The 27,190-nt window shown below is 34.2% G+C and overlaps 2 protein-coding genes across 2 annotated transcripts; one reads left to right on the top strand and one right to left on the bottom strand.

Annotated features, from left to right (window-relative positions):
• The first annotated feature begins 874 nt into the window (after positions 1-874).
• On the top strand, positions 875-8,183 carry Sbf (SET domain binding factor). Its single transcript, XM_018540976.1, has 10 exons — positions 875-962; positions 1,171-1,390; positions 1,474-1,715; positions 1,787-6,096; positions 6,173-6,320; positions 6,646-6,791; positions 6,988-7,214; positions 7,316-7,522; positions 7,609-7,691; positions 7,895-8,183. The coding sequence occupies exons 1-10, from the start codon at positions 903-905 to the stop codon at positions 7,985-7,987; spliced, it is 5,736 nt and encodes a 1,911-aa protein (XP_018396478.1). The 5' UTR covers positions 875-902; the 3' UTR covers positions 7,988-8,183.
• Positions 8,184-11,041: 2,858 nt separating this feature from the next.
• On the bottom strand, positions 11,042-25,820 carry LOC108774726 (neuromedin-U receptor 2). The gene is made up of 4 exons (XM_018540896.1): positions 25,407-25,820; positions 25,004-25,340; positions 13,332-13,558; positions 11,042-11,711 (listed from the first exon to the last, which is right to left on the bottom strand). The coding sequence occupies exons 1-4, from the start codon at positions 25,818-25,820 to the stop codon at positions 11,070-11,072; spliced, it is 1,620 nt and encodes a 539-aa protein (XP_018396398.1). The 3' UTR covers positions 11,042-11,069.
• Between the last annotated feature and the right edge of the window lie 1,370 nt (positions 25,821-27,190).

The raw sequence follows: 27,190 nt of genomic DNA, 5'->3' as shown, positions 1-27,190 counted from the left end.
AACATCGTTAAACAATAAGTAATATTACACTGTGTCATCTTTATTTCTTGTTGGAAAGTACCTACTGATAAGTTGTTTTTTTGTTTCTATCAACATTTGGATAATTCTCATTTGTGACATTATAACTCAGTTGAATGCACATTCCTTTTTATTCTGATCAATTTGAAACCTTTATGCATAATTGATATTAAAAACGAGATTATTAATCTGTGTTGTTATGCAATAACTGTCAGTGAAATATTTTATTTTTGTTTAACATTAATGAACAAGGATATAATGATTCACTGTATTATATTGTGTCAACAATATTTCTTACTAGAAAGCATTTTGCAGCATTTAATATAAAACAGAATGACACTTGTATTGATTGTGTCTTTTAAAAGTAAAGAGAGCAACCATAGTTTAACTTTCTATACAAATACATATAGCAAATTCTTGGTTGATCCATAACTTATTGCTGTAATAGTTAACATCAACAAATATATAATATAATACGTTTGTTTTATATGCATGTGTTACCATTGCAGGGGGTGGTGTAAGTAGTGGAGTTATATTACAACGATTTCCAGAAAAAGATTGGGTGGATACACCTTTTATTGAAGGAATAGAATGGGTAACTATTTCTTTCTGAGGATTCATTATATCATATTATTTACACATGTACTGTTTTACAGTTTTGTCAGCCGCAAGGATGGGCTTTATCGACGGAAAGGCAAGAGCCACGCTTCTTTGTTTCAATATTAACAGATATTGATGCAAATCGACATTATTGCGCTTGCATGTGCTTCAATGAAACGGTATCAATCGTGCCAAGCAAACCCGTAGACGAGGAAGAGGATCCCGTAGATGGAGATAGTCGCCCTTTGGTCAGGGCAATACCCGCCATTGCACATCATAGCATTATGTATGCACCCAAATGTCTGGTGCTGGTTTCCAGACTTGATTATATAGAAACATTTAGAGTATGTGAATATTTATACATTTAATACAAGATCTGTTTTCTATATCTGAACTAGTGTACACTTTAAAAAATTTAAAGTAAAATAGATGTATATTTGCTATTTAGCAAAAGCGAGAAAGTTCTAGTTCAGGAATAAAAAACAGATTCGTAATTAATACTTTATCAACTGTGCTTTCCATCAATTTAATAATGATTTATTATTTTTGTAGAACTGTCTTGGTATTATATACACGGTGTACGTGGAAAATCTTGGTATACCATTAGAAACGTTAGTCGGAAACATATTAGGATGTATCCAAGTACCTCCCGCTGGTGGGCCACAGGTACGATTCAGTATTGGAGCAGGGGATCGTCAGGCACTTCAACCACCCATTAGTCCTTCTCTTCCTATAACTCATACTAGTGTAAATTTATTATTTCAACAATTAGGTAAGAATGTAATAAAGCACGCAATTTGCAATGAACTGTCGATATATATTGTGTCACTAGCTAATATATAATGTTATTTTTAGGTATACGCAATGTGTTAGTATTATTTTGTGCAGTTATGACAGAACATAAGATACTTTTCCACTCTGCCAGTTATTCTCGACTGACTGAAGGGTGTCGTGCTCTGACAGCGTTGATGTATCCATTCAGATACTCACATGTTTACATTCCTCTTTTGCCAGCGGCTTTAGTTGAAATACTCAGCACCCCAACACCATTTATTATGGGTGTACACAGTTCGTTAAAATATGAAGTTGCTGAACTCGTAAGATTTTTATATATAATTTTGAAAAATTATTTTAATTTCAACGCTTATTACGATCTTTACGTTTACAGATGGATGTAATAGTCGCCGATCTGGACGGAGGTTCGTTGACAGTTCCGGATGGTGTTTCGCTTGCTTTACTACCGGAACCGTTGCTCTCGCAGACGCAAGACGCGTTATCCTTAGTGTTGCAGCCAGAACTGGCGTGCGCGGATTACGCATTTCCTCCACTCGCTACTAGGGCTCCACATTCTCCTATGCTCGACAAAGAACTCAGGGCAGTATTTATGAGAACCTTTGCTCAATTGCTGCAAGGATACCGAAGCTGTTTGACATTGATACGAATACACCCGAAACCTGTTATCACTTTTCACAAAGCGGCATTTCTAGGAGAGAGAGGTTTAACCGACTGCGACTTCACCACGAGGGTTCTGGATTGTATGTTTTTTACATCTTTTATCGCAGAAAGAGGTCCACCGTGGAGACCTTGCGATGTATGGGATGAATTATACAGTAATTTGAGTGATCAGTTGAAACAGGAAACACAGGATCATCGAGTCATCTTGACACATATTCAAGAGCTAGCTCAGCAGTTATATTTGAACGAAAATCCGAATCCTCAACCATATGTGCAGAAAATTTTGAAGCCACCCGAGGGCGCATTTGCGAGGATTCACCAGCCTCTCTTGCCACGTATCAATCCGGAGCAAGTTCAAGCGATTATCGATGAAGGCCTTGCGAAGAATAATCTTAAAGTCCGATTGTCGTCCCTGCGGCCGATTCAACCTCGTATCGTGCCTATAGGCCCGCACATTTCATTCGTTCATGACACTAGACACCTAGTTAGTAATTCAGCTCGCAGATTAGAAGTATTACGCAATTGCATCAACTGTATATTCGAAAATAAGATTTCGGATGCTCGCAAGACATTTCCAGCCGTCTTGCGAGCTTTAAAAAGTAAAGCTGCTCGGTTGGCACTCTGCATGGAGTTGTCACAGCATGTGGTCGGAAACAAGGCTATGTTAGAGCATCAGCAATTTGATCTGGTGGTACGTTTGATGAACTGCGCGCTGCAAGACGACTCGTCGATGGATGAGCACGGAGTTGCCGCTGCATTACTGCCGCTCGCCACCGCTTTCTGCAGGAAGTTGTGCACTGGCGTAATTCAATTCGCATACACCTGCATTCAGGAGCACCCGGTATGGCAGAATCAACAATTTTGGGAAGACGCTTTCTATCTAGACGTACAGAAAGACGTTAAACGTTTGTATTTGCCAGGGGACAATTCACCACCTAGGCTCATGAACGATGTTATTTTGAGTCCTATCAGTCCACGAGATGGTAAAGAGTTTCCATACCGTGACCGATATTCCATTTATCAGGCTCAGGAGCCATCAGCGTTAGAGATAGCTGCGGATCAGATGCGTATCTGGCAGTCCATTGATCCCGAAAAACAAAAAGAACTCGTGAATAGTGAAGAGAGTACCATGTACAGCCAGGCTATTCATTATGCCAACAGAATGGTCTATTTATTAGTGCCGTTAGATATTGGCTCGAAAACGCATCGTCAGGATCACATCTACGACGAGGAGCGTGCCAGTAATAGTATCACGAATAGCGTGGCGAGCGACAGCGGCGACGCCGAATCAGGATTCGAAGAGACCGATCCAGGTGAAACTGGCAGTGCTGTCATTCGAATGGTCTCGCGATTTGTCGATCGTGTGTGCACAGAGGGTAGTGTTAGCGCCGAACATGTACGTTGTCTACATCAAATGGTTCCGGGTGTTGTTCATATGCACATCGAGACACTCGAAGCAGTTCACAGGGAAAGTAAGAGACTTCCACCGATACAAAAACCGAAGATCCTGACACCGAACATGTTGCCTGGCGAGGAAGTGATAATGGACGGCTTGCGTGTTTATCTGCTGCCGGATGGCAGAGAGGAAAGTTCCTCAGGATTACCCAAGATACCGCCTCTCTTGCCAGCCGAAGGTGCAATCTTTCTCACTAATTATAGAATAGTGTTCAAGGGTATACCTTGCGATCCATTTGCTTGCGAACAATTGGTCGTTCGTGCTTTCCCTGTGACGTCTTTAACTAAGGAGAAGCGTGTCGCTGTGCAACATTTAGCGCACTTGGATCAATGTCTTCAGGAAGGCCTGCAATTACGTTCCTGTACGTTTCAGTTGATAAAATTGGCCTTTGACGAGGAAGTCACTCCCGAAAATATCGACACTCTGAGGAAATTAGTTCATAAAGCTAGATATCCGCCTCACATCTTTCATCATTTCGCGTTCAATGGTCAAGTCTTGGTTACACAAACAGCGCATCACAAAGGCAAGGAAAAAAATGCTACTCTAAAGGGTTTTGCGAAAAAAACGTTACTGAAAACCGCGCGAAAGGCAGGTTTTAAGCCAAAACAATCATCCAAGCGGCAAAAGTATGTTCTACCGAATATGAATCTCATCAACAGCAACAATAAGTACATGACATCGCCTGGCCGAATGAGTCTACCGATGACCGACAGCAACGAGCTCAGCCATGATGATGACCTTAGTGTAGATGATTTCGAGATACCTGGCGTAGTAACACAACCACCGACTGACGCCAAGACTCTCGAACGTTTGTCTGAGCGTAGCTACGTCAGAGACTGGTACCGACTGGGTCTCTATTCGAACGGACCACATAACAATCGGCGTAATGAACCTTTCCGATTGACTTCGGTGAACTGCGCCTACATGATTTGTCGGAGCTATCCTGCACTTTTAATTGTGCCTACTTCCGTGTCAGACGAAAGCATTAGACGATTCTGCAGACTTCACCGTCACAGTAGAATGCCAGTTGTCACCTGGAGACATCCGCGAACAAAAGCATTGCTAATTAGGGGCGCGGGTTATCACGGAAAAGGCGTAATGGGCATGCTGAAAGCCCATCCAACCTCCGGCAGCAATCTAAAGACTACATCCTCGGAGACCACTTCCTCTCTGGAGCAGGAGAAATATATGATGGCACTTGTTGCTGTAACACCGCTTTCCGTACTGCGGCAAGGTTCCGCTTGGGGTATGTCTGACAGCTCTCTAAGTATAGACTCTCTATTACTAGCAGCAGAAGATCGTAATGCCACGCCTGAACAATCGCGCCGCAATCCATTCAACAAACCCCTCGGTACTCTCAGTTCGTCGGGCGGCAAAGGTCCTAAAAATTTCGGTCGATGGGGTTCTCTGAAGGACAAACGGCACAATTCCCAAGCTTCCTTAACTTCAGTTCATCACCAGCGCGGAACTGTCAGACATTCCGCGGATTCTGACAGCGGTACGGAATGTGTTCACACGTTTCAACGCGCCGCTCTCTACATTCTGGGTGAAAAGGCGCACATGAAAGGCGTGAAGGCAGAATCCACCCCTAAAACGGACTTCATTCCGGTAGAATATTATGATGTCAGGCATACGAAAGCTGCATTTAAGAAGTTGATGCGAGCATGCGTGCCTAGCTCGCCGAATGTAGAACCCGATCAAAGCTTCTATAGACTCATCGAGAGTTCGGAGTGGTTGCAGCAATTGCAGAGCCTGATGCAATTAGCGGGAGCAGTCATAGACCTTATGGACATGCAGGGCTCGTCAGTAGCTGTTTGCCTGGAAGATGGTTGGGACACGACAACCACCGTTTGCTCCATAGCGCAGGTGTGTCTCGATCCACATTATCGAACAATCGACGGCTTTAGAACTTTAATTGAGAAGGAGTGGCTCGGTTTCGGGCACAGATTCGGCCACAGGAGCAATCTTGCCGCAAATTCGCAAACGACGAACTTCACGCCTACGTTCCTACAGTTCCTTGACATAGTGCATCAGATACAGAAACAATTTCCTCTGGCCTTCGAATTCAACGAATACTATTTGAAGTTCTTGGCTTATCATTCGGTGTCCTGTCGCTTTCGTACATTTCTGTTGGACTGCGAGTTTGACAGAGTAGAATGCGGTATCACTGCCATCGAAGATAAAAGAGGTTCCTTAACAAGTCACCACAAGGGTGTGGATACCGGTAGCGACGACGACACGATTTATCCTGGCGGTAGATTAGCGGGAACAAACAAACAAACACTTGGCTGCAATCTCGGACAGAGTATATTCGATTACATAGAGAAGCAACACGCGAGATGTCCGTTATTTTATAATTTTATGTATACACCGAATACGGAAAATCCTGTCCTGCGACCAGTCTCCCATCTGCCGAGTCTGGACATCTGGCAGTTTTACTTGGAAGAAGAACTAGCACACGGTCCGGCATATGATCTGGAAGTGTTGCAACAGGACTCCCAACAAGAGGAAGAGGCTGAGGCTGCAGATGGCGTGGTTAAGAGTAATCGTAAAGTGGTCACTCAGGGGTGATTATTACTTCAAATGCCACATTTAGCGCTTTCAAGGAAATCATCAAATTACAAATTACAATCTTTTTCGTAGATACGACGGAGTTAGCACAATGGTACCCGATCAGTTTTCGCATCTTTTAGAAGAAATTCACAAGTTGGAAACCGAATTGGGACATTTACCGCAAAAATGGAAAGTACTTTGGGATAAACTTGAATTACCAAACACTGATTCACTTGCTGTAAGTCGCAACAGAATGTATTCCTACAAGAAATTCTTTATTCTTATCAAAATATATTTTATTCTTATTAAAGTGTTCCAAATCGTTTTAATCATTTAATTTGCATTGCAAAAAACGAGCAAAATTTATTAATATTAACATTTGTAATAATTAAGAAAGAATATATGAAATATTTGTCAAATTTATATATCGATGTGTATTAAAGATACTTCGAGACTTTGTAACACAAAGTTTCGAGGTATCTTTAATACACATTAATATCAGATTAGTCTGAATATATTTAGTCTAAAACTGTTGCAAAGTCCTATTTGTAATTAATTTCTAGCGACACGCGTCATTCAGCACGGCACTCGTACGGTACCATGGTCGATTGATTCATAAACGATCTACGTTAGAACTATTATTGCGCGGCAAACTTGCTGGTGGAAGCACTACCGGAAACGAAGGCTCTGTGTACGCACATCCACATAGGTAAGAGTTCGTCCTAATGAAGAAAGAAACAGCGGAACGGAATTATAATGGAATTACTCTCATTAGTAATCCCCCACCATCTCTTTCCCGTTGTCGTTCCGTTCCGCTGTTTCTTTCTTCATCGGGACCCTAATGTCGATTTACACAGTTTGCTCAAATTGGTTAAACATATCATTAATGCGAACGTTTGCCAAAGGTTCGAACGATTGGATTCCGCGACACCGACTCATTGCGATGCGTGTTCGGGCGTGTTATGGGGTCCCGTGAAGGCTGGATTAAGATGTATTGATTGTGGTCACGTGTGTCACGACAAATGCGCAGATGCTGTGCCAAAGAATTGCACAAAATACAAGGTTGTGACAGACAATCTCCAAACTCACACACTTACTAGAAGCGGTGGCGATAATGGAAGCGTAAATTCAAGTATGCGCTGATTTCATTAATTTGAACGGATATTAATCAAGCATTTTTCACATATAATCTTCATAGCAGCAACTTTATATTAATATGAATTTTTCTTACAGGTGTAACAACTATACAAACTTCTTCCCAGCAATATTATGAACAATTCTCAAGTAATGTGGCGGAAAATAGAACGCACGAGGGCTATCTTTATAAACGAGGAGCTTTATTAAAGGGCTGGAAACAAAGATGGTTTGTACTAGATTCTATAAAGCATCAACTGAGATATTATGACGCAGTGGAAGATTCGCACTGTAAAGGATATATAGGTATGTAATCAAATTTAAAAAATATATATGAGTAAGAAAACGTTTGAAAATAGATATATACAAAATCACATTTTATCCATATATAGATCTGGCTGAGGTGGTGTCTGTTACTCCAGCTGCGCCAATGCCCGGACCACCAAAGAAAACGGATGATAAATCTTTCTTTGATGTGAGTATACATTTTATTTTAATAAAAGACATTTAAATATTTACAATATTTTTACAATATTTTATTTTAAAAAATGTATTAACTTTTCAAGATAAATAATTTTAAGTAAATTAAGTTTAATTCAGATACAATTTATGATATTTAGCTTTTTTAAATTTTGTATCATACCAAAACATCTATTACAAACATGATATTCTTCACAGCTTCGTACAAATAGACGAACATACAACTTCTGCGCTGCTGATGCAATGACTGCGCAAGAATGGATCGAAAAAGTTCAAGCGTGTTTACAATAATGTGACACAGCGTTTGATTATAGTACTAATTTCAAATTCTGGATGTGACTGACATAGAGAGGAAGACACAGATTTTAATTCTGTTATATAATCTTGTATAGTCTAATTGTATGCGTCATAGCAGTAATCTTGCTTTAAGTATATTTTAAAATGCAAACTCTCGTTGGACTGAAAAATAGTATCATAAATTAAATGTGATACATATCTTCAATATAGGATTAGTAATGTGAATATACTGTACATTCTTTTATAATTATATCGTTATGTTAAATTTGTTTATTCATTCAGCTGGAAGATGAGAGATCGTTATATTATACGTCGCGCCTAAAATTTTTTTTATTTTGTTTAATATATTTTCTAATATTAAATTATGGATTATATAAAAACAAATAAAGTTCATATATAATAAATTGTATACGTTCACTGAAATATATATACAGGTCGTCTCAAGACAGTTTCTGTAAGTTCTTTGAATTTTGGAATCAATTTTTCTTTAATAAAGTACTGATTATAAATGACTAAAAATAAATGATTGCTAACTGCAAACTACTTTTTGGCACAAATAAATTACGCTAATCTTTAAATAAATCTTTTCTCAACGGAATTTAATTTCTGTTGTACTATCAAGAGAACTAATATTTAAAATGTGAGAACAGAAAAACAATATACATGTGAACACTGTATCTTTACAGGAAATTTCTTTTTACTAGGTAACATTTCTTCTGCAGGATCAACACTGAAATAATCTGAATTTGATAAACTGGTCTCAAATGGTTCTGCTTCTTTGAAAAAGCTATGAATAGTCACGATTGCTTCATTTTTTACTGGAGGAGTCAGGGTGATGGTATACGGAATATACGGAGTATGGTGAATTGATCTTGCAATTCAGGATGTTGAACTTCATATTCTGTAGTTCTGTAATAAAATATTAACAAGATAAGAAATCTTTAAATTGACACAGTCATAAAAAATCTGATAAATATGTATATATTTCTCATTATGCTTTATATCAGATTTTTTATGACTGTGTCAATAGATTTCTTGTTAAAATATATTAGGAAAGAAAAACAATTTTTAATCTCTTTTACTAAGATACGAAGAAACTTGCTCCACCCGCTTCATCTAAGTATTTAGTGCTACTTACAAGAGACTGATGCATTTTCAATTCATAGACCGATTCAAGATCATAATAAATGGGCAAAGTTTCCTCCGCATCCTCCACTGTGAGCAGTGTGAGCATTATCTCATGTTGATGAATGCCACTGCATAGATCATTTAGGTTTTGCTAAGTTACGGTATCATATATTTCTTTTAATATATTTAAGTACATTTTTTGTTATAAAGAGCAATGAATGTATTGTAAATTTTAAAACTACTTGTTAATCTCGTTATTAATACTAACATGATTATTATGTGACAAAATGTTTGCAATTATGATATTCTTCAAAAAAATTCTACATACAAAAATATTGCTTCCACCAGGAACATCGTATTACGGCAAGAATTTTTGAAATTTGATAAAAGATAATAATTAACATATTGAAAATATTTGTAGGATTCACTTGTACCATTTTAACGATTCGCATCTGAGTTAAATTCAATCCTACTGTATTTAAAAGTAAGGGAGAAAGATAATAAATAATCAGATAAATTTCATACATATATTACACATGTCTTATCTGTATTTATAAAAAATATCGATCACCCAAAGGTATTTACATTTTACGTACAGCATACAGCTATGATCAACATTCAATAAGCACGTGAATAAAAAAAATAAAAATAAATAAAGAATTTTACAATTAACGGTTTATATATAATACCTATATTATTTACATAATGAATAATATCACATTATAAAGATCAATGTGAGAAAAGCCACAGTATTTTACATTAATTTATTATATAAATCTACACCCTACAGCATAACATTCCACGTAACAAAATATATACATATCTATCTCTGTACATTCATACATTAAATTTCAATAAATTCGTCACACACACACATACAGATGCTGCAGTTTATATCAATTTTATCAGATCAACTGAATTAACTCTGCAGTATATTTCTATACAGAATAAACTTACATAGGTGAGAGAATATTTAAATTTTATTTAAAAATTAATGTCGTAGTTTGCACAATTAATGACACGCGATGCGTTTCAAGACGCTTTATACGTCTATGAAACTGGGTTATCTGAAATCATTACTCTTGTTTTCATTACTTACTTTTAAGCGCGTATTATATTAATAAACTATGCAATTTTCGCATTTAGGAATTACAATTGGATATCTTTAGTGGTGCACTCTTGCTGTAGTATACGCACCATGAACTGTATAGTCTAGAATTATCTGGTCATAATTCCTGAACGCATTCCAGTAGATTTACTCAAAACTGATTTCATTATTGTATCCAATGATAATTACATCACGATATTTACACGTACTATTACAAAAATGAGTTACAAGTAGTAGACATAAAAAAAAAGATATAATTTTGATTTAGTTCTTTAATTACGTTTTTAGAAAAAAAATTCTCATTGCTTATTTATTAAATTAGTAAACGTACAAATGATTTCCAACAAAAATCAAATAAGTCTTTTTTAATTTGCATTACAGCGCTAAATTTTTTTTTCTATCATTCAACATTACATTATGAAAAAAATTTTATTTCGATAAAAATAAAATAAAAACAGGAATATATACACTAAAACCTCATTATAAAATGCACGGTAATTTTGAACTTAACATTCTCATTTCGAAACCATGAAAAATGGTAAAACATATTCTCTTTACACAACCAACTCCAAATGACTTCCTAGTGACTTTGACCATGTTCGTTGAACATACATTAGGATGTTATTAAATTAATCATGAGGCAGAGCTGCAAACGTCACTTATCTTAGCCTTCTCCAGCCCTCTCATAAAAAAAACTTTAAACAATCTCGCTTTTATAATTAGGCCTCGAGAACATATCGCCGTCATCAAGTCAACGTTGCAATGTATCGTCGATGCAAATAAATCGATGCAGAAAAAAAATCAGTCTTTTCAAAGTTATCAAAATCACGAAAATATTTGCTAATGTTCTACCGGTTTGTTGTTATCGCGGACATTCCACATTGTCATCGATAGCTCCTCGTGGGGATTCCTGGTCTCGTCGAACATGTGATCCTCAGGCACGGTCGAGCCCCTGGAAAACCCGAGGACTTTCAAATCGGGGAACCACTTAAAAAATCTCCACCATTTTTTATTAGAACTATCAACGTTGGAGATGTTGTGCACGTTTTTATACTGCGTTCTCTTTATCCACGAATTTTCTTCATTCCTACGAATTGATCGATTCTTGCGATGCTCGCTGATTAGTAACCGCGAGTTACTGCTCGGCGAGGTATTCCTCGGCGGAATGTCGTTACTGTTTTTCGTTTCTTTAGCGTATTCACTTCGTATCGAGTTTGTCCGAGTTGTAGCTAGAACTCTAGTAGATACTGGTAAATTTTCTGGATTATTTATAGACTGTTGTTGATTCTCCTCCATGGAATTTCCCGAGCCTTCCATGCTGTCCGCAATTATATCAGATTCTCCATTCGCTTCCGCTATCCTTGACCCACCGATGGTTCTTTGTTGGGATCGCGACAAGCTAGAATAGGATCGTTGCACATTACGTGCTGGCAATCCAGCGAGTCTGAAGCTCTTCGATAATGTTTCCTGAAATGGGCCAGACTGAATTCATTTGAAATTGGTAAAATAAATCTCATTCTTTAAAAACGAACGAAATGCACCAATGAAAGATTGCGGTAATCAGAAATAGGAAAAGTCGTTAAAAAAAAAAAAAAGGATTTAACTCTTTGGTATCATTCATAGTATGGCATACTTAAAGCTTCTTTTATTTTGTATGTATATGCTATAACCTTAAGAATACATAAAGCTGACCGCACACGATACATGATTTCCTGCATAATGAGCTTATATATCCTTATATGCTGCTGCGCCTGCCCTGATGAGTGTTAAACACCTTCGTGCATTGAACTAAGTATGCTATCATCTTCAACTTCTGTGCTTGATATGGCGCGTTAAATTTCATGTTTATTTCTTCTTGCACGCGCCAATGAAAACGTTAAGAATTAGTCATGCGACTGATTATGATGTCATGCGTGATGTATTAGTATATAGATGTAAATCAGGAGACGCGATAGTGCCTCCGGCTATTCAAAAACTGAAAGCACTACAAGTCTCTCATCACCACCAAAGTCCATCTTTCGAGGATGCATAACTACTAAAATATAGAAAATTTTGAATCGAACGTTATCTGTCCTGAAAGGCGGCTATGAGTAATTTGAGTCAAAAAAATGTTCAATGAGTCAAGCCGATCTAGAAGATATAAACGGTCGAAAAGTGGTGATTTTAATGAAAAATTAAGAAACGTCTTCTTCTTCTTCTCCTTTTCCTTCTTCTCCGTCCGCATCCACGGCCGTAAAGTATTAAAACTTTTTAACATTCACCCCCACCACCCCTCATCTCTTTCGCCGCATTTCACTCTCTTTCGTTATATAATATTTTTTAATCATTTTTTAATACTTATATTGTGATACATTTGTACTCTAAAAAGTAAATGACACCCGAACAAAATCATATCACAAAAATGAAAAGTTCAAGCCATGTTCAAAAAAGGAGAAATACACAAAAATTTAAACCTTTTTATCTAATAATAATATATTACCATGAAAAGTAACTGATATATTATTAATTAAAGGTGCCAGTACAAAGTGAACATACATAAAGTGTGTGGAACTTTCGGCCGATTTTCGAATCGCCTCCGCCTTCCGCTGTCCCCCTCATCTCACCGCCTCGCGCGCAGATCAAAAGTCGCTCGAGCATCGTGCGGCATAACGACACGCATAATATATTATGGGAAGAAGTAGCGATGGCGCGCGCGTTCCGGAAGTTGAGAAAAATGTATAAGAGACGGTGGTGATACCATGCATGATGCAGCGCCACGCAAAAGAAAGAGGGCGAAATAAGATAGAATAAGATAGAACAAAAATTTCAGTTTAATTTCAGCGATTTTTATTGGAAAATTAATTTTTAGCCAAATTTCAAAGAAATTTCAGCAAAATTTCAGTATGTCAGTTAAAAAGTTCACTTATTGTAAAATGTCAACAATTTTTCAACGATTTCAACTGCAATGTTCCAAGACGCGGAATAATTTCATTGAAATTTTTCCTCAGGGTTGAAGTCACAGAGAACAATATTTACATTTAAATTTAAAGATGTCATAATGTAATTTTTAATTTCATCTGAAAGAGATATCTCTTAGAGAGAAGAGATTTTTGTTTTGCTTACCATAAACGCCATACGAAATTTGTTTGACATGATATTGTAAAGGATTGGATTGATCGTTGTGGACACATAATAGAATACGCCCGACACGTAAGTCATTAGAAGATAAAGAAACTCCATCCATGGACCATTCGATGTGATGTGATCTTCTGTATTAGTGCCGTATATAGCGATCAATCGTTGCACGTGAAATGGGGCCCAACAAATGAAGAACGCTATCACAACAGCAACTGCAACAAATGTTCAAATATAATATTCAGACGAAAATATTGTTCAATGTTTAATTACACTACTCTATAAATTGAAATCTTGGAATCATTAACCGCATATAAAGTTTAGCATAAAACGCGCTGAATCCGAAAATAACTATAAGATACCTGCAGAACACAAATTATAACCAAATACCGACGAGAAAATAAGTCATTTATTGTCAAGCTGGATCTTGATATGCTTCTAATATAATTTCGTGTGAGAGAATTTATATATACTATATGTATGTAGATCCTTAAATGCGATCCCTACAACGCGAACTAATAAACTATCACGAATTAAATTGACTAACAATCTAACTTTATCCGGAGAGATAGGGACACCCAAAAAAAAAAAAATATTCTGCCGTTTAGCGGTTCCGTGTTAATACCACAGGATTTTCCACTTATATATGACCTCGAGAGGATACTCTCCAAAGTAGAGGAATTTCGTTTAACCATGCATTACGGGTCGGATTTAAAATTGGAATCCTCTTAATAATAGAAGAATCTCCTCCTAATTATTATGATAACTTTGAAATAAGAAGAAATACAAGAAGTATCTTGCATATCCTCTTATTTTAAAAGACTATTCGAGTTATTATAATATAATTTTCTATACAGAGGAATTTATTTTTGATCGTAGCTCATGTGTCCTCATTATCTTGCTTAGAATAAATGCCAAGAGGAATTCCCCGCTTATCGGCAGAATATTTTTTTTTTTTGGGTGAAGAAGTCAACTGGAGACAGATCTATGGAGAGTAGGGTGGTTGCGGGACGATTGGCAGATTGTTTTACGAGCGAGAAACTCTCAAATACGAAGCGCAATATGTGACCGCGCATTGTCGTGATGCAATAGCCATTTCTTGCGCTTCTTCCATAACGCCAGACGTTCTCGTCTCACGTCTTCGATAATTCGTCTTAGTCTCAGATTATAGCTCCCTCTCAGTGACTGTCATAGCGGTCTTCGGCGAAGAGATTGGTGATTCGTTCCTTCGTTTCGTCGTTAAATGATGTGGATGGCCTTCCAGGCCTAGCTAGGCTTCTCTTCCATCGACTGAATAGAACTCGTAGTCTCATCCCCGTACATTTCCTTAAGCAGTTTGAATGTCTCCGTGCACGTTTTTCCCCAACTTTTATAGCAAAATTTCACGCAAACACGCTGCTCTTGCAACACCTTTATTTTAAAAACGCGTGATAAATCGTAGAATGGTTCAAACACTCGGTTCTAGTACAATAACTTCGAAACTACTGGACCGATCATAACGAAATTTCTACAGCATACTAAAGAAGGATCTGCTATTTGTCTGTAAATTTTTAAAATACATCCGTGAAATTTTACGCGCTCGACGATAGAATTCCGGTCTTTTTTGATCTATCTTATTCTATCTTATTTGTTAATATTCTATTTTATTCTATCTTATTCTATCCTACAAGGTTCCACCTTGAAAGGTGAGAGAGGATGTTAAAAAGTTTTAATACGGCCTTGAATGCGGACAGAGAAGAAGGAGACGTTTCTTAATTTTTCATTAAAATATGTAAATTTTTACGTTAATTAAAATACGTAAATAAATAAATTTTTCATTAAAATAATAATAGTGGATCATCACTTTTCGACCGCTTGTATATCCAGAACGGCTTGACCGATTAAAAATTTTTTTGGCTCAAATTACTCAATTATGTCCTGAAAGGCGATGCCGCCTTTGGTGGCTCGGGATAAGAGACTTGTAGTTGACTTGCCCTCGTAGTTTAAGGAAGAATGTTTATTATTTTTAACGCCTTTTTCATCGCATTTTTTTTACGTGTGATAAATATTTGGACTCGATTTTGACGTAATGTTAGCACTTTAAAAACATAAAAATGTCTAGTCGCAATTAACGTTCTTTACCGACTATACTGGGTGTTCAAAACGAAGCAAAAACAAGCATATCTCTACAGGACTCTTCTTAGTTTATCGATCTCCTACACATTCCTGAAATTTGACCATTTAAATTCCAAACACCCTGTATAATGTTATTTAATATTTTTGTAACAAATAAAATATCTCATCAAAGTTATTTCTACATTATCACCAATACTATTATTCCAGCTTTTTAATAGTATTTGTAGATATATAATGCATTTATAATTTGAAATGATTTGAAAAACTGATATTTAAATGACATTAAGCAACTAATGACATATTGAATGAAGTGTCTGAAACGTGCAAAGGCTAAGAAAAAAATAGATGGCATAGTATTTAATTTTATATTTTTACGAGATCAAAAATCTTTCACATAATTACCTTTCGCAGACTAGAGATAAACAAACGTGGAATAAACACGTTACAAATATCATACCAAGATTAATTATGACTTCCATTAGAAATTGTCGAATTACAATTGCAAATGAAGTTTGTATTCATGAAATTCAAATCAATCAATTATTGCAGTATTTCACAGCATAACTTTTCCAACAGAAATCACTAACGTAGGCCACGCGGGAACTTCGAACTTTTATTTAAGTATATATTTTTATTGAAGCGTGTTCGATGTAACAGTATGACCGATGTGTTTTCGTAATTAATGGATTATGCAGTTTAAGTAATCGAAATGCGGTTTTATCTTACGGAGATGATATATGACACTGATATTTTATAATTCATTTTTTTGATAAGCAAAAATTCATACGCTAAATAATTAAAATCTTTTTTGACATTATGATATTTTATAAAGTAGTTGGTCCACTAAAATCGTCATGTTTATAATACATATTAAAGACCAGTTAGGTTACCAGTAATCGCCATGTTTATAATACATATTAAAGACATGTATTAATCCGTTCAAAATAAGCTAAAGATGTGATGTGATTGCACGGTACTGTTCGACGATCTTACTTTGAACATAACTTAAATATACCATAAAAAGTTTTGAAACTATACATTATTATGTTACATAATATTTTACAAAGTAATTAAAATAAAACAAATAAACTCTTTTCAAACACAATAATTGATTGAGAAAAATAGCGAGAAAGATTGCGTTTTTTTAAATGTAAAATGAAGTAAATAATAACCAAAGCATGTATAGGCAACGAATAACTTATTTACATAATACGAAATTAATGAGCAATATCTGGGCAAAGAAAATAGTTTGATTCTTTGCTGAGTTATGTGTAATATTCCTTGTTACATACAACATGCAATACTTACTTTTAATTAATTCAATTATAAAATTTAATAACATGGTATCTGAATAATTTAACGCAGTAACTGAATAATTTAACATAGTATAAAGTTATTATTACTCTTCAATTATATATTTATTAATTAATAATGATTATAAAAAAAAAATAATAAAAAGATAAAATAACGGATGTATTAACTTATGTCTTATATTTTAGTTTGATTGAAAACTTTATAGAAATCTTATTGACTCTATTACCTTTATTACTTATCACGATATATTCAACGATAGTCTGAATTCGATGTAATTTACAGAATTTTGTTCAACCATTGTCAGCTACATTGAATGTAATAAACTGCTATTGATCAAAATCATAATATATGTTACATTATTCGCAGATAAAACTCGTGTGAGAACATTTACGTTATCATAGAGAGTATATCGTGTTATTTATAATTTATATTATATATTGTAGCTTTCCATTGCGAGTTTTGTTAAATAAATTACTATAATGTCTAATAATGATAAAATGTTTCATATTGTGAAATAATCAAAGGCATTATAACTATATTTATTAATCTTTTCTACTTTTATTGATATACATTATTGATTAAATCCATATAGATGACTGATCTTATTTGAAATTTCAATAATTACTGACAGCTCTTTATTCTTTTCATTGTATTCATTTCTGATTAACAACATTCTCAGACACATAATGTTTCACATTTAAAAACATTTATTTAATACATATATTAAATTTGTAAAACTTTACGAAAAATGTGTCCAATTTTTTTCAGCTTTTATTTTATTTGATATAAAATAGAATAAAAAAAAAATTATTTTAGATATTTCAAAATTCGCAACATAAAGAATTTTATACTAGAGAATTGGGGAATCCTATATTTGTAATATAAGGAATTGTATACCTATATTTTTTTTAAATTCATGATAAAAAGAATTCTAGAAAAGATGTCTCTCAGATTTTCTGAAAAGGATTTTATTTGTACAAAGAAATCTGAGAAATTTTTCAAAATGTTATAAAATTATTTAGAAATTCTAAAAAATTCAAACATTTATATAGAAGTTCTTATAAATGTTGTAAAAAATTTTAAGAAAAATTTTTATGAGAAAAGTTTGAAACAATGATTATCCTTTGACGTACATTTCATGTTAATAAAAATAATAACAGTGGTCGGATTAATTGTTGCAAAAGTGCGTTGTGATAAAATAATAAATAAAATTATATTCCGGCATATTGTACAACATTACAGCGCAAAACATTGTGTGAAATATCTACATCTTCGCAAACGCGACGTCTTAATGCATCGTTGCTTTTTTATCGATCATCAGTGAATATTCTCTGAAAGTGTTTTCCAATAATTATGGCCGTACTTTTTGAGTGACTTTGATAGAATTGTACACTTCGTAGGACTTTGATAGAGTTTTATAAAAGAGAACAAGCTGAGAATAAGACAAACAAACTAAAAATTGAGGACATTACATCATTACACAAACTTTTGTGTCTTCTTTTTTTATTTCACATATATAACTAACTCTTTGAATGTAAAGGGGGAAAAATTTTTGAAAAATTTAATATTAATTATCGTAATTAAATTTTAATAGATAAACACTTTTAAATAATTATTAACAAAACATATAAATAATATATTAATGTATTTATAAATAACTAATAATACTTAATGATGTATAATATCACATGAGATCACAACAAAAATTACGTCAAATTATGTGAGATCAGATTTTATTTTTCAAAATTGTATTTTCCTATTAAATATATTTTATGAATACATTATCTGATTTTTTTAATAAAGAATTATAAAATTCCTCACATTTTATAATTAGTTGAAAATGATTTTACACTTATCATTTTAATTTATTATTCCATACTTGTTATTTTTACATTTAAAAGAGGAACAATAATTTATAATCATATCTTTAATTTGAGGCGCGTTGTAAAGAGGAAAATTTAAAATTTATGACTGTCCTTTCTAATTTGAAATGATTTATTACTCTTATTGTAAGATGTATTATACTTTTCAACGTGATCGTCACGCCAAAGTTATAATTTTAATTAGTTTTTAATTAGATTTTAGGACATTCTAATTAAGTTTATTTTAACATAACCGGTTAGTCTTTATCGTGTCTGTCACAGTAGAGGTCCTCCTCATGATAAACACGAAATGGAAAAGTTAATTGAGTAGGCGAAGCTTTCAGTGCTGTATTGATAAAGTGTAATTTCTTTCGCTCAGCATGTGTCTTCGATAATTACAAGTTGACCGCGTTTATTAGAAGATACCTCATCACTTTCGATCGAACGATAACGAGCGACCATAGAAAGACATTTCTGTTACGTTAACTCTCACAAGAACATGAGAGTTAAATTTAAGAGCGTGTAAGGATAGATATGACTATATCCTCGCACATCATTAATTGTTGCAAATATTATTCTGTTATATCACGAACAATAATTTTCTATGCACAACCATGAAATTTCATTTTCTTTGAGAAGAAAAAGTTTACAATTTGCTAACATATAACGGCTATTGAAATTATCGAAAATACAAATATCAAATGCTAAGACTCAGCTACTGAGTACAAGCGATCGAGACTGACTAGTAATGACTGATAATTTCAATTTAATACCGTCAAACAATTGAAGTGACTCACTGTGTCTGAGACTGATTGGCCTAAATTATTCTAAAGACCGGTTTTTTAATATTGAGAACATTTGCGATACGGTATCGTTGTGAACATAATAATCCATAAAATTATTCTACCGCTGAGTACTTCAGCATACTATTCATTTCTTTTTCTTTAATTATTTGTTCATGTCTCTTTATATTAATATGTTCTGTAAGATGGAATTGACATCAGATTTTATTTCTTGATTGTGGGGGAGCTCAATGAGATTAAACATCACTTGATCCTTTGTATTATTTTTTATTTATAATTTATTTATATAATTTGCTTTGTCTCTGAAAAAGGCTCAAAAATGAGCCGAAACATGTAAGAGCACAATTATATAATAAATAAGTTTTGTTTGATTCCTAGTGCTCTTTTCTTTCCAAATTTATATTTGTATTATTATATATCACACAACACACAACACAATTAATTCAAACACATTTATTCCTCCAACCAAAGTTGTAGTAATTTATAGTTATTCAATCTTCCTTCAAAACATTACTACATCGCATAATTGCATTACTTTATTCATTTCAAGTGTTACCACAAAGAATTAAAGAAATAATAGTACAAAATGAAGAAAATTAATTTAAACAGAAAATTTTTTTATGTAAAAACATTTGGCTCTGCTAGTTCTCGATCTCGATGTAATAACATCGTAGTAAAAATATGCAGGATGTGACATTTAGGATAAAAAAGATAAGAAACATTCCCACGAGAGTAAATGTAACCAATGTTTATATATTCGCGTATATGTAGATATATAGCGAGTGAGTTGTATCTTGCGATTCCGATATTAACGTCATAGTAAAAATATGGATGTGACATTTAGTACGAAAGAGATTAGAAACATTTCCACGAGAGTTAAAGTATGCAGTATATGGTATATTCGCATATAGTATATGCGAGTGAATTATATAAAAAGAAATTAACAGTAAACCGTATTTTTATTAAATGTAATAATATTGAGAGAAGGCTCGACATTAATTTATTAAATGTAAAGTTCATATTAAGTTTACTATTATTTTCAAATCAGCATTACCTTTACTTCTATATTTTTTAACAGCGCCAAAAGATTTTACATAAAAAAATTTTTTCATTTAAATTAATTTTCTTCATTTTGTACTGTTAGTTCTTTAATTTTTTGTGGTAACACTTGAGATGAATAAAGTAATGCAGTTATACGTTAATGTTTTGAAGGAAGATTAAGTAACTAATGGAACTAGACACCCATTTAAATGGAAACACCTAGACACCCATTTCCTCGATGCCGAACACCTAGACACTCACTTCCTTGACGACGAACAAATAGACATCTCATAGACACTTAATTCCTCGACGGCGAACACCTAGACACTCAGTTTCTCGACGGCAAACACCTAGACACTCTTTTCCTCGATGGCGAACACCTAGACACTTCCTCAACGGTGATCATTTAGACACTCTCTTCCTCGACAATGTAATTCGTCAAAAACAATCTCGATATTTCCTTTTTAATATGTATATACATAAATATTGTAAATTATATTGAATTTTTTTCTGGAGATACGGTAGTGTCTCGATTTATTTAAATTTAAATAAATTACATTACAATGACAATCTCGATATATGATATAAAGTTAAAATCATTTATTATCGAAGAAATGAACCGTACATTTTTCAACTAATCGACAAACATAACGACGAAAATATTAAAAATCAACATATTCACAGACTTTACATTACAATATCTCCGCTCACAGGGCTCTTGTAGAGAAAAAATAAAAATACTTTCATTATATTCTAAGCAATCGGTTGGGCACACATAAAACTTGATCGGTTTAGTCTTTATTGAGATCCAATAACCTCGATTCTCTGAAATTCACCCGGCTCGAGTAAAGTATCCACGGCAATGTCGATATGATAATACAAATTTCAGATGCCTTTCCTGTTTCAAAATATTGTTGCTTTCACGAGTCACTCTTCTGTAAATTCCTTTTGAATAAAAAAGTTATTAATTGCAGCTTGCGATTTGCCTTTACATGTTTTACAAAGAAGCTGATGATTGAATATCTCTACTGCTTAGTCGATCTGTTTGAATTATACATATTTGAACACTGGGAAAATTCCGAGCAGTAGAAGATAGTATACACATGGAAACTGTTACACTTTAATCTTGCATGCTTTAATCAACTTAACTTCTTTCCGTCAAGAATCCGAATAAATAAACCAATCAACATGCTGAGTGTACTGTAATCACACACATGAATAACATGAAAAATACTACGTTGCGTTACGATGGACAGATGAGGACAAATTTAATTTACTTTTGCTGTCGTGTGAAAAATTAAAGATTCATGATTGTTTTTGTTGATTTAAATGTAACTTCTTGGTTTCTCTTTTTGTAATAATATTTTTATTTCGGCTCGTTGCTCCTTAAATTATTTACTATTAAAGCTGATGATTCCGAAAGGCTACGCTAATCATTTTCTGTTCTAAAGAAGATTGAAAAAAAAATATTTGTGATAAGGCTCAATAAATTTAAAAATAATTAAAGGAACACTTTATCTTTTATTCAATTATTTTAAAATTCACGCTTTGGAACATTACATCATTTTCTTATTATTTGTTTATTTACTCATAAATGGTGCTACCTTAGTACTAAAAAATGTTAAACGTAAATTTAACCTAAAGAGTATTTGATACCGTAATCACTATGCTAAATTAATGCCCAGATACATAGAAATTATAAACAAAAATTTTAACACCAATTGGATTCAACCAAGGATTCAACACAGGTATAAAACGTTCCTCATTATGCAGTATATAGATAAAGATGGCCGAGGTTGAAAATAACGGGGGGGGAGGGGGGTTATAACAGAGCTTATAATTTTGTCAAGAAAAGAGATGATAGCTCTATAAAATTGAACGCGACGGCTATCGGCTTATTGCCGCTGCATTGGCGCCACGACAATCGCGTCTCGATCTGCTCAGTGTGGCGTATCATTTGAGGAAATTCAAATAAAATGTTGACAGTTTTGAATGTACTTTCGATGTAGTATTGTTATGATTAATGAGAATGCAGTAATATTAAATCAAATAAGTGGACGTGAAGGCTATAAATATATTTCTATAAGTCTAGAAAAACTACGTATATACGAGAGATGATATTGATCGCGGAAAAATAACCGACACGATGAGCTTTACCATCGAGTTTGCTCATTCGATACAGGAATATACTGTCTGTTTGTCCAGCGAAACAATACAACATGCAACACTGTAAATACATAATATATATAGATGCATTTACGTTCCATGCGAAATAAGTTTGAGCGATGTTTATCCAACTATAGTATGACTTCCGAATAGTGTAATGGAACAGTACTGGAACAATCAGTTATTCCTCTCTTTATTACTTTTTTATGCTAACTTCGTTTATGGCTAACTGCGCACGTAGTTATTTATAGTATGCTCTCGATTTATAGATTCGTGCTAAATTAAAAAAATAATGTAAAATTTGTAAAGCGAACAACTTTCCTCTCTGTCCTATTTTAGTTAATACACTTACAAAAATGAATAAAAAGTAACTTTTAACGGCTTTTTTTGGCGCGAATAGATCAATTCTCGATATACATCATGCATCATCGCAAAGTTGGACCTTTGATTATTAGTTTGCATGTTCTTTGTTATTCGACATTTTAAAAATAATGGCCTAGTATAATTCTCATTCAAATAATCTTAAAATGGACATTTCAAGCTTAATTTTGATTTTTTAAACATATTTTTATCTTCATTACTTATCAAGTTATGCTCATTTGAAGTTTGATAAATTTCTCCCAAATTTATAGTGTACCACTTTTTTTGGAACTGAATGTATCATATTTCAGTTTAATATATTGTTATAGAAGTACAAAATTAATAAATATACTGCATAATTATTTGAACTTTCGTTTTATTTGTGAAAGTACTTTTAGGTATAAAAATGTTAGATATTATATTAAATCAATTAATTAATAATCAAAATTTACGAAGAAAAAATTAATATTAACATAAAAAAGATGTCCGGGTTTCAGCTGTTTAAAATCCGGGGATTTAGAACTCATTGTCCTAGATTAGTGATTCTAGAGATGGCAACTCTAGCCTAATGCAGAATATGTAAAATTATTTGTTTTAAAACAGCGCTTCATCAAAACCATTCCCCGTAAAATAATAGCAAACAGTTTGCTATTTGATCATCTTCAAGCATCTCAACTTTAAACCACCTAGCACGAATGATAAACCGTGTGTTGCAGTATCTGTATAATTTGGCAATGTGTAACTTTTCCTAAATGAGAATATGTTGATGTGTCATATACTTTTTCTTCTGCAATTCATATTTCATCCATTTGCAAGGAAACATCCTTTATCTCTTTCGTCTTGAAACTGCGATACTTTGATGTTCAAGAATTCAAAAATTTCATCTAATATTTTGACTAACTATTTCAAAATAAATTAAATACAGAAACTAAATACATTTACATTAAATATTTATGTATATTTAATTAAATGTATTATAGAATATATAATTTTTTAGTGTTAATGAAGTCTACAAAATTAAACATGGTAGAAAGTGCGGAGATAGCACAAGTGCATTTTTGTGTTCTCTGACACTATCATGGATAATAATCTTCGTTTGCATAATGCTTTGCATAGAATAATAATGTCCCAGAGCTTTAATACTAATTTCGCGATATTTATAGCAGTCACGTATAATTATAAACAAATTTTAATGTTTGACCTAAATTTATCAAATTTTTAAGATGTTTAAAATCGGTTATATGAAAATATTAAAAAACACATAACTATTTTTATTTTATATATAATGTATATATAATAATTTCTTCCATGTAATTTTTGGCGACTGTATTTCATAATGCATAAAGTAAAAATCATGTCCCGTCAAATATGATTGTACATATTTGAATATATTAAATTAAATATATAAACTTTCACGCAACAAAGCTTATTTAATTGTTTTTTTAACCCTTTGTTGTCACACAACACACACACACAATTCTATAAAGTTTCACAGATATCACATTGGATCAAATTAGCTAATTAAAGCTGCCGTAAAAACATAACGTCATTATAACGTTTGGTATTATATTCATGTAAATCTGCAAATAAAAGTGCTCTGATATATATGCTGGTACTGTCAAATAGCGATAACGTCGCATCGTAACGCACAAATAAATAGAAATATAAAACTTATCACATGAACGTCACTACATATTCGTGCCATTGCTACTGACAATATGAGTTCGTTACCATTAGCTTTATCCGAATTCTTACGAATTCTTGATTAAAAAATTACTGAAAAACTAAAACCACAATAAAAAATCTAATACTTTTAAAATAAAATTGGTGCGATCAATAATATCAAGATCTGGACATATCGATGTATGACTTAACAATATAATATAACAATATATGTAATATAACATGAGAATATAGTTGAATACGAAATTATGATACTTTAAATCAGTGTCGACTGGAACGAAGGAAATACCGCAAAAAAAATTTCGCAAAGACTCACCTAGCATCTTCAACACTCTCCTAGATGATCGTCCAGGATAACGTCTGCAGTTTCTCGATTCAGTTCTACCTGGGATAGTCATGTTCGACTTTCTGAGTTTCAGGCCGATCAGCACGTAGAGAAACGTGATCAGACACATCGGTATCACGAAGAACAGGAACGTGGACAGCTCGAACGAGTGGCTGACGATGATTCTTTTGACTGTACACATGACCATGTCCGGATGCTCGTTGTGTTTGACTACGCCGAACTGCAAGGCCTGCGGTAGCGCGAACAATAACGCTACCAGCCATATTATCAAGATCAGTTTGATCGCACGGGAGAGATTCGATAGAGTCTGCGAAAGAAATGGATGACAGATCGCTACGTATCTTTCGACAGTAAAGGAAGCAATGGTGAGTACCGATGCGTTTGTAGACGTCTCCGACGCGAGGCCGCGCAACACGCAGAAACCCTCGCCGAAGATGTAGGGATACTTGCACCAGACCAGGTACATCTCCGCTGGCAGACCCGACACCAGTAGCAACAGGTCTGACACGGCCAGGCTGAAGAGATAATAATTCGTAGCGGTGTGCATAGACTTGTTGCGCGCAATCACGATGCACGTACTGACGTTGCCGACGATCCCCGTGAGAAAGATCGCCGCGTAGATTATAGTCACCGGTATCACCACGTATAAAGAATCCCGATACGACCCGGGCGACATGCTCGTGGATCCCAAGTCCGTATACGTATCATTGAAGTGATCCGATGACGACCCCGAAATATTATCGTAGCTGGCTTTGAAATAAGAGCTGTTTGATAGGATAGAGGCCATCGCAATCTCAATCACTTGATATATGCATACTTGGACAATACTTTGTTCCGTTTGACATCATGAATGGACTTCTGCTAATTAAGTCTTTTTCCGATAATTTATAGCAAAATTATAGGACATTTCTTTATTCTCGTCGGTTTGTTGATTAGTCTCGTACAACAAAGTTTTGATCTGCTGTAACGCACCATTGCATTCTGTTTCTTTCGTCAGTACCTTTTTCTGTAAGTACATTTCTTTTCCGTTTCGCTTTACCGTAAATATTTGACCTCTTGCATGGAAAAGATGAAAATAAGAGAAACTTGATGAATTCACTTAATTTTGAAATTCAATCTCAAAAGTTGTGGAATGGAATTACATACAGATCCTATTTTTGTATATTGAAGTTATAGATACTCCTATATTTATTACTACCGTAGAAATTCGTTTTCTTCCTTGGCATTCTGGATCACTCGCAACAATTAATTCTATTTTAATAATTCGAAGCAAAATTAAAATGTTCCTTCAGTTCGCTAATTGTTTTTATATAATAAAATTTTGCACGCACTGTTAAGTTCATCTTCTTTTGTTTAAGTTTTTCTTCATTTTGTTTCGTTGCAAATAAATTGGCCCCTTATAAAAAATGAGAGCGAAAGAAACTTACGACTTATTTCACTTAATTTTGCAAATTAATTTCCACAAGTTTTGTCGAAATGACGTATTAGGTCTTGTTTCAGTGTTGGTCTTGTTACTGTATGGTTATAGATCTTCCCACATTTACTATAGAAATACACTTCAAGCGCGGGGCGATAATCTTATTATTATTTACTTTATTACTGAAGTATACACGAGCGTGAGATTATGAACGTCACGATGTCGTTTTTTTTTTTTTTATCAAACGCCAATTCGAAATACCTATCTTTTTGATTTTCGTGTCGATAGATTGTCGTTTATTTATAACTTCCTCATGTATGTGTGATAAGTTGAGAGCGGGCGACTCTTTCTCCCACTCAAGACTGATTGCGTGATTTTGCTCGCGATTTTATTTACTTCCGAGCGTTTGTTCATGCAAAGTACGATACCACTATTACTGACGCCGGTCGAATCATGACTGCAGGCCGACGTCGCGACGCACCGGAGAACTCTGGCTGTTCATCTATCCGGCAGCTTCAGCGCTGGCGCGCTAATGTCTCTCGATGCCTCACGTCTGCCAAAATTTTCCCCTTTTATTTTGGATCTTTTTGCTTTCACGAATTATGAAAGACAATAACCAGAAATGTCTTCGTTATTTTTCCTTAGAGTTTGTGTCCTTAAGTCGTGTACCTGTGCTTCAAATAAGCACGTTTAATCTCTTTATGGTGATATTTATATACCGAGAATGCTGAAAAAACTTG

The sequence above is a fragment of the Cyphomyrmex costatus genome, unplaced genomic scaffold (genome assembly GCF_001594065.2).
Source record: "Cyphomyrmex costatus isolate MS0001 unplaced genomic scaffold, Ccosl1.0 scaffold273, whole genome shotgun sequence".
In the NCBI taxonomy this organism is placed as follows: Eukaryota; Metazoa; Arthropoda; class Insecta; order Hymenoptera; family Formicidae; genus Cyphomyrmex; species Cyphomyrmex costatus.
This window is presented reverse-complemented; position numbering and strand designations above follow the sequence as displayed.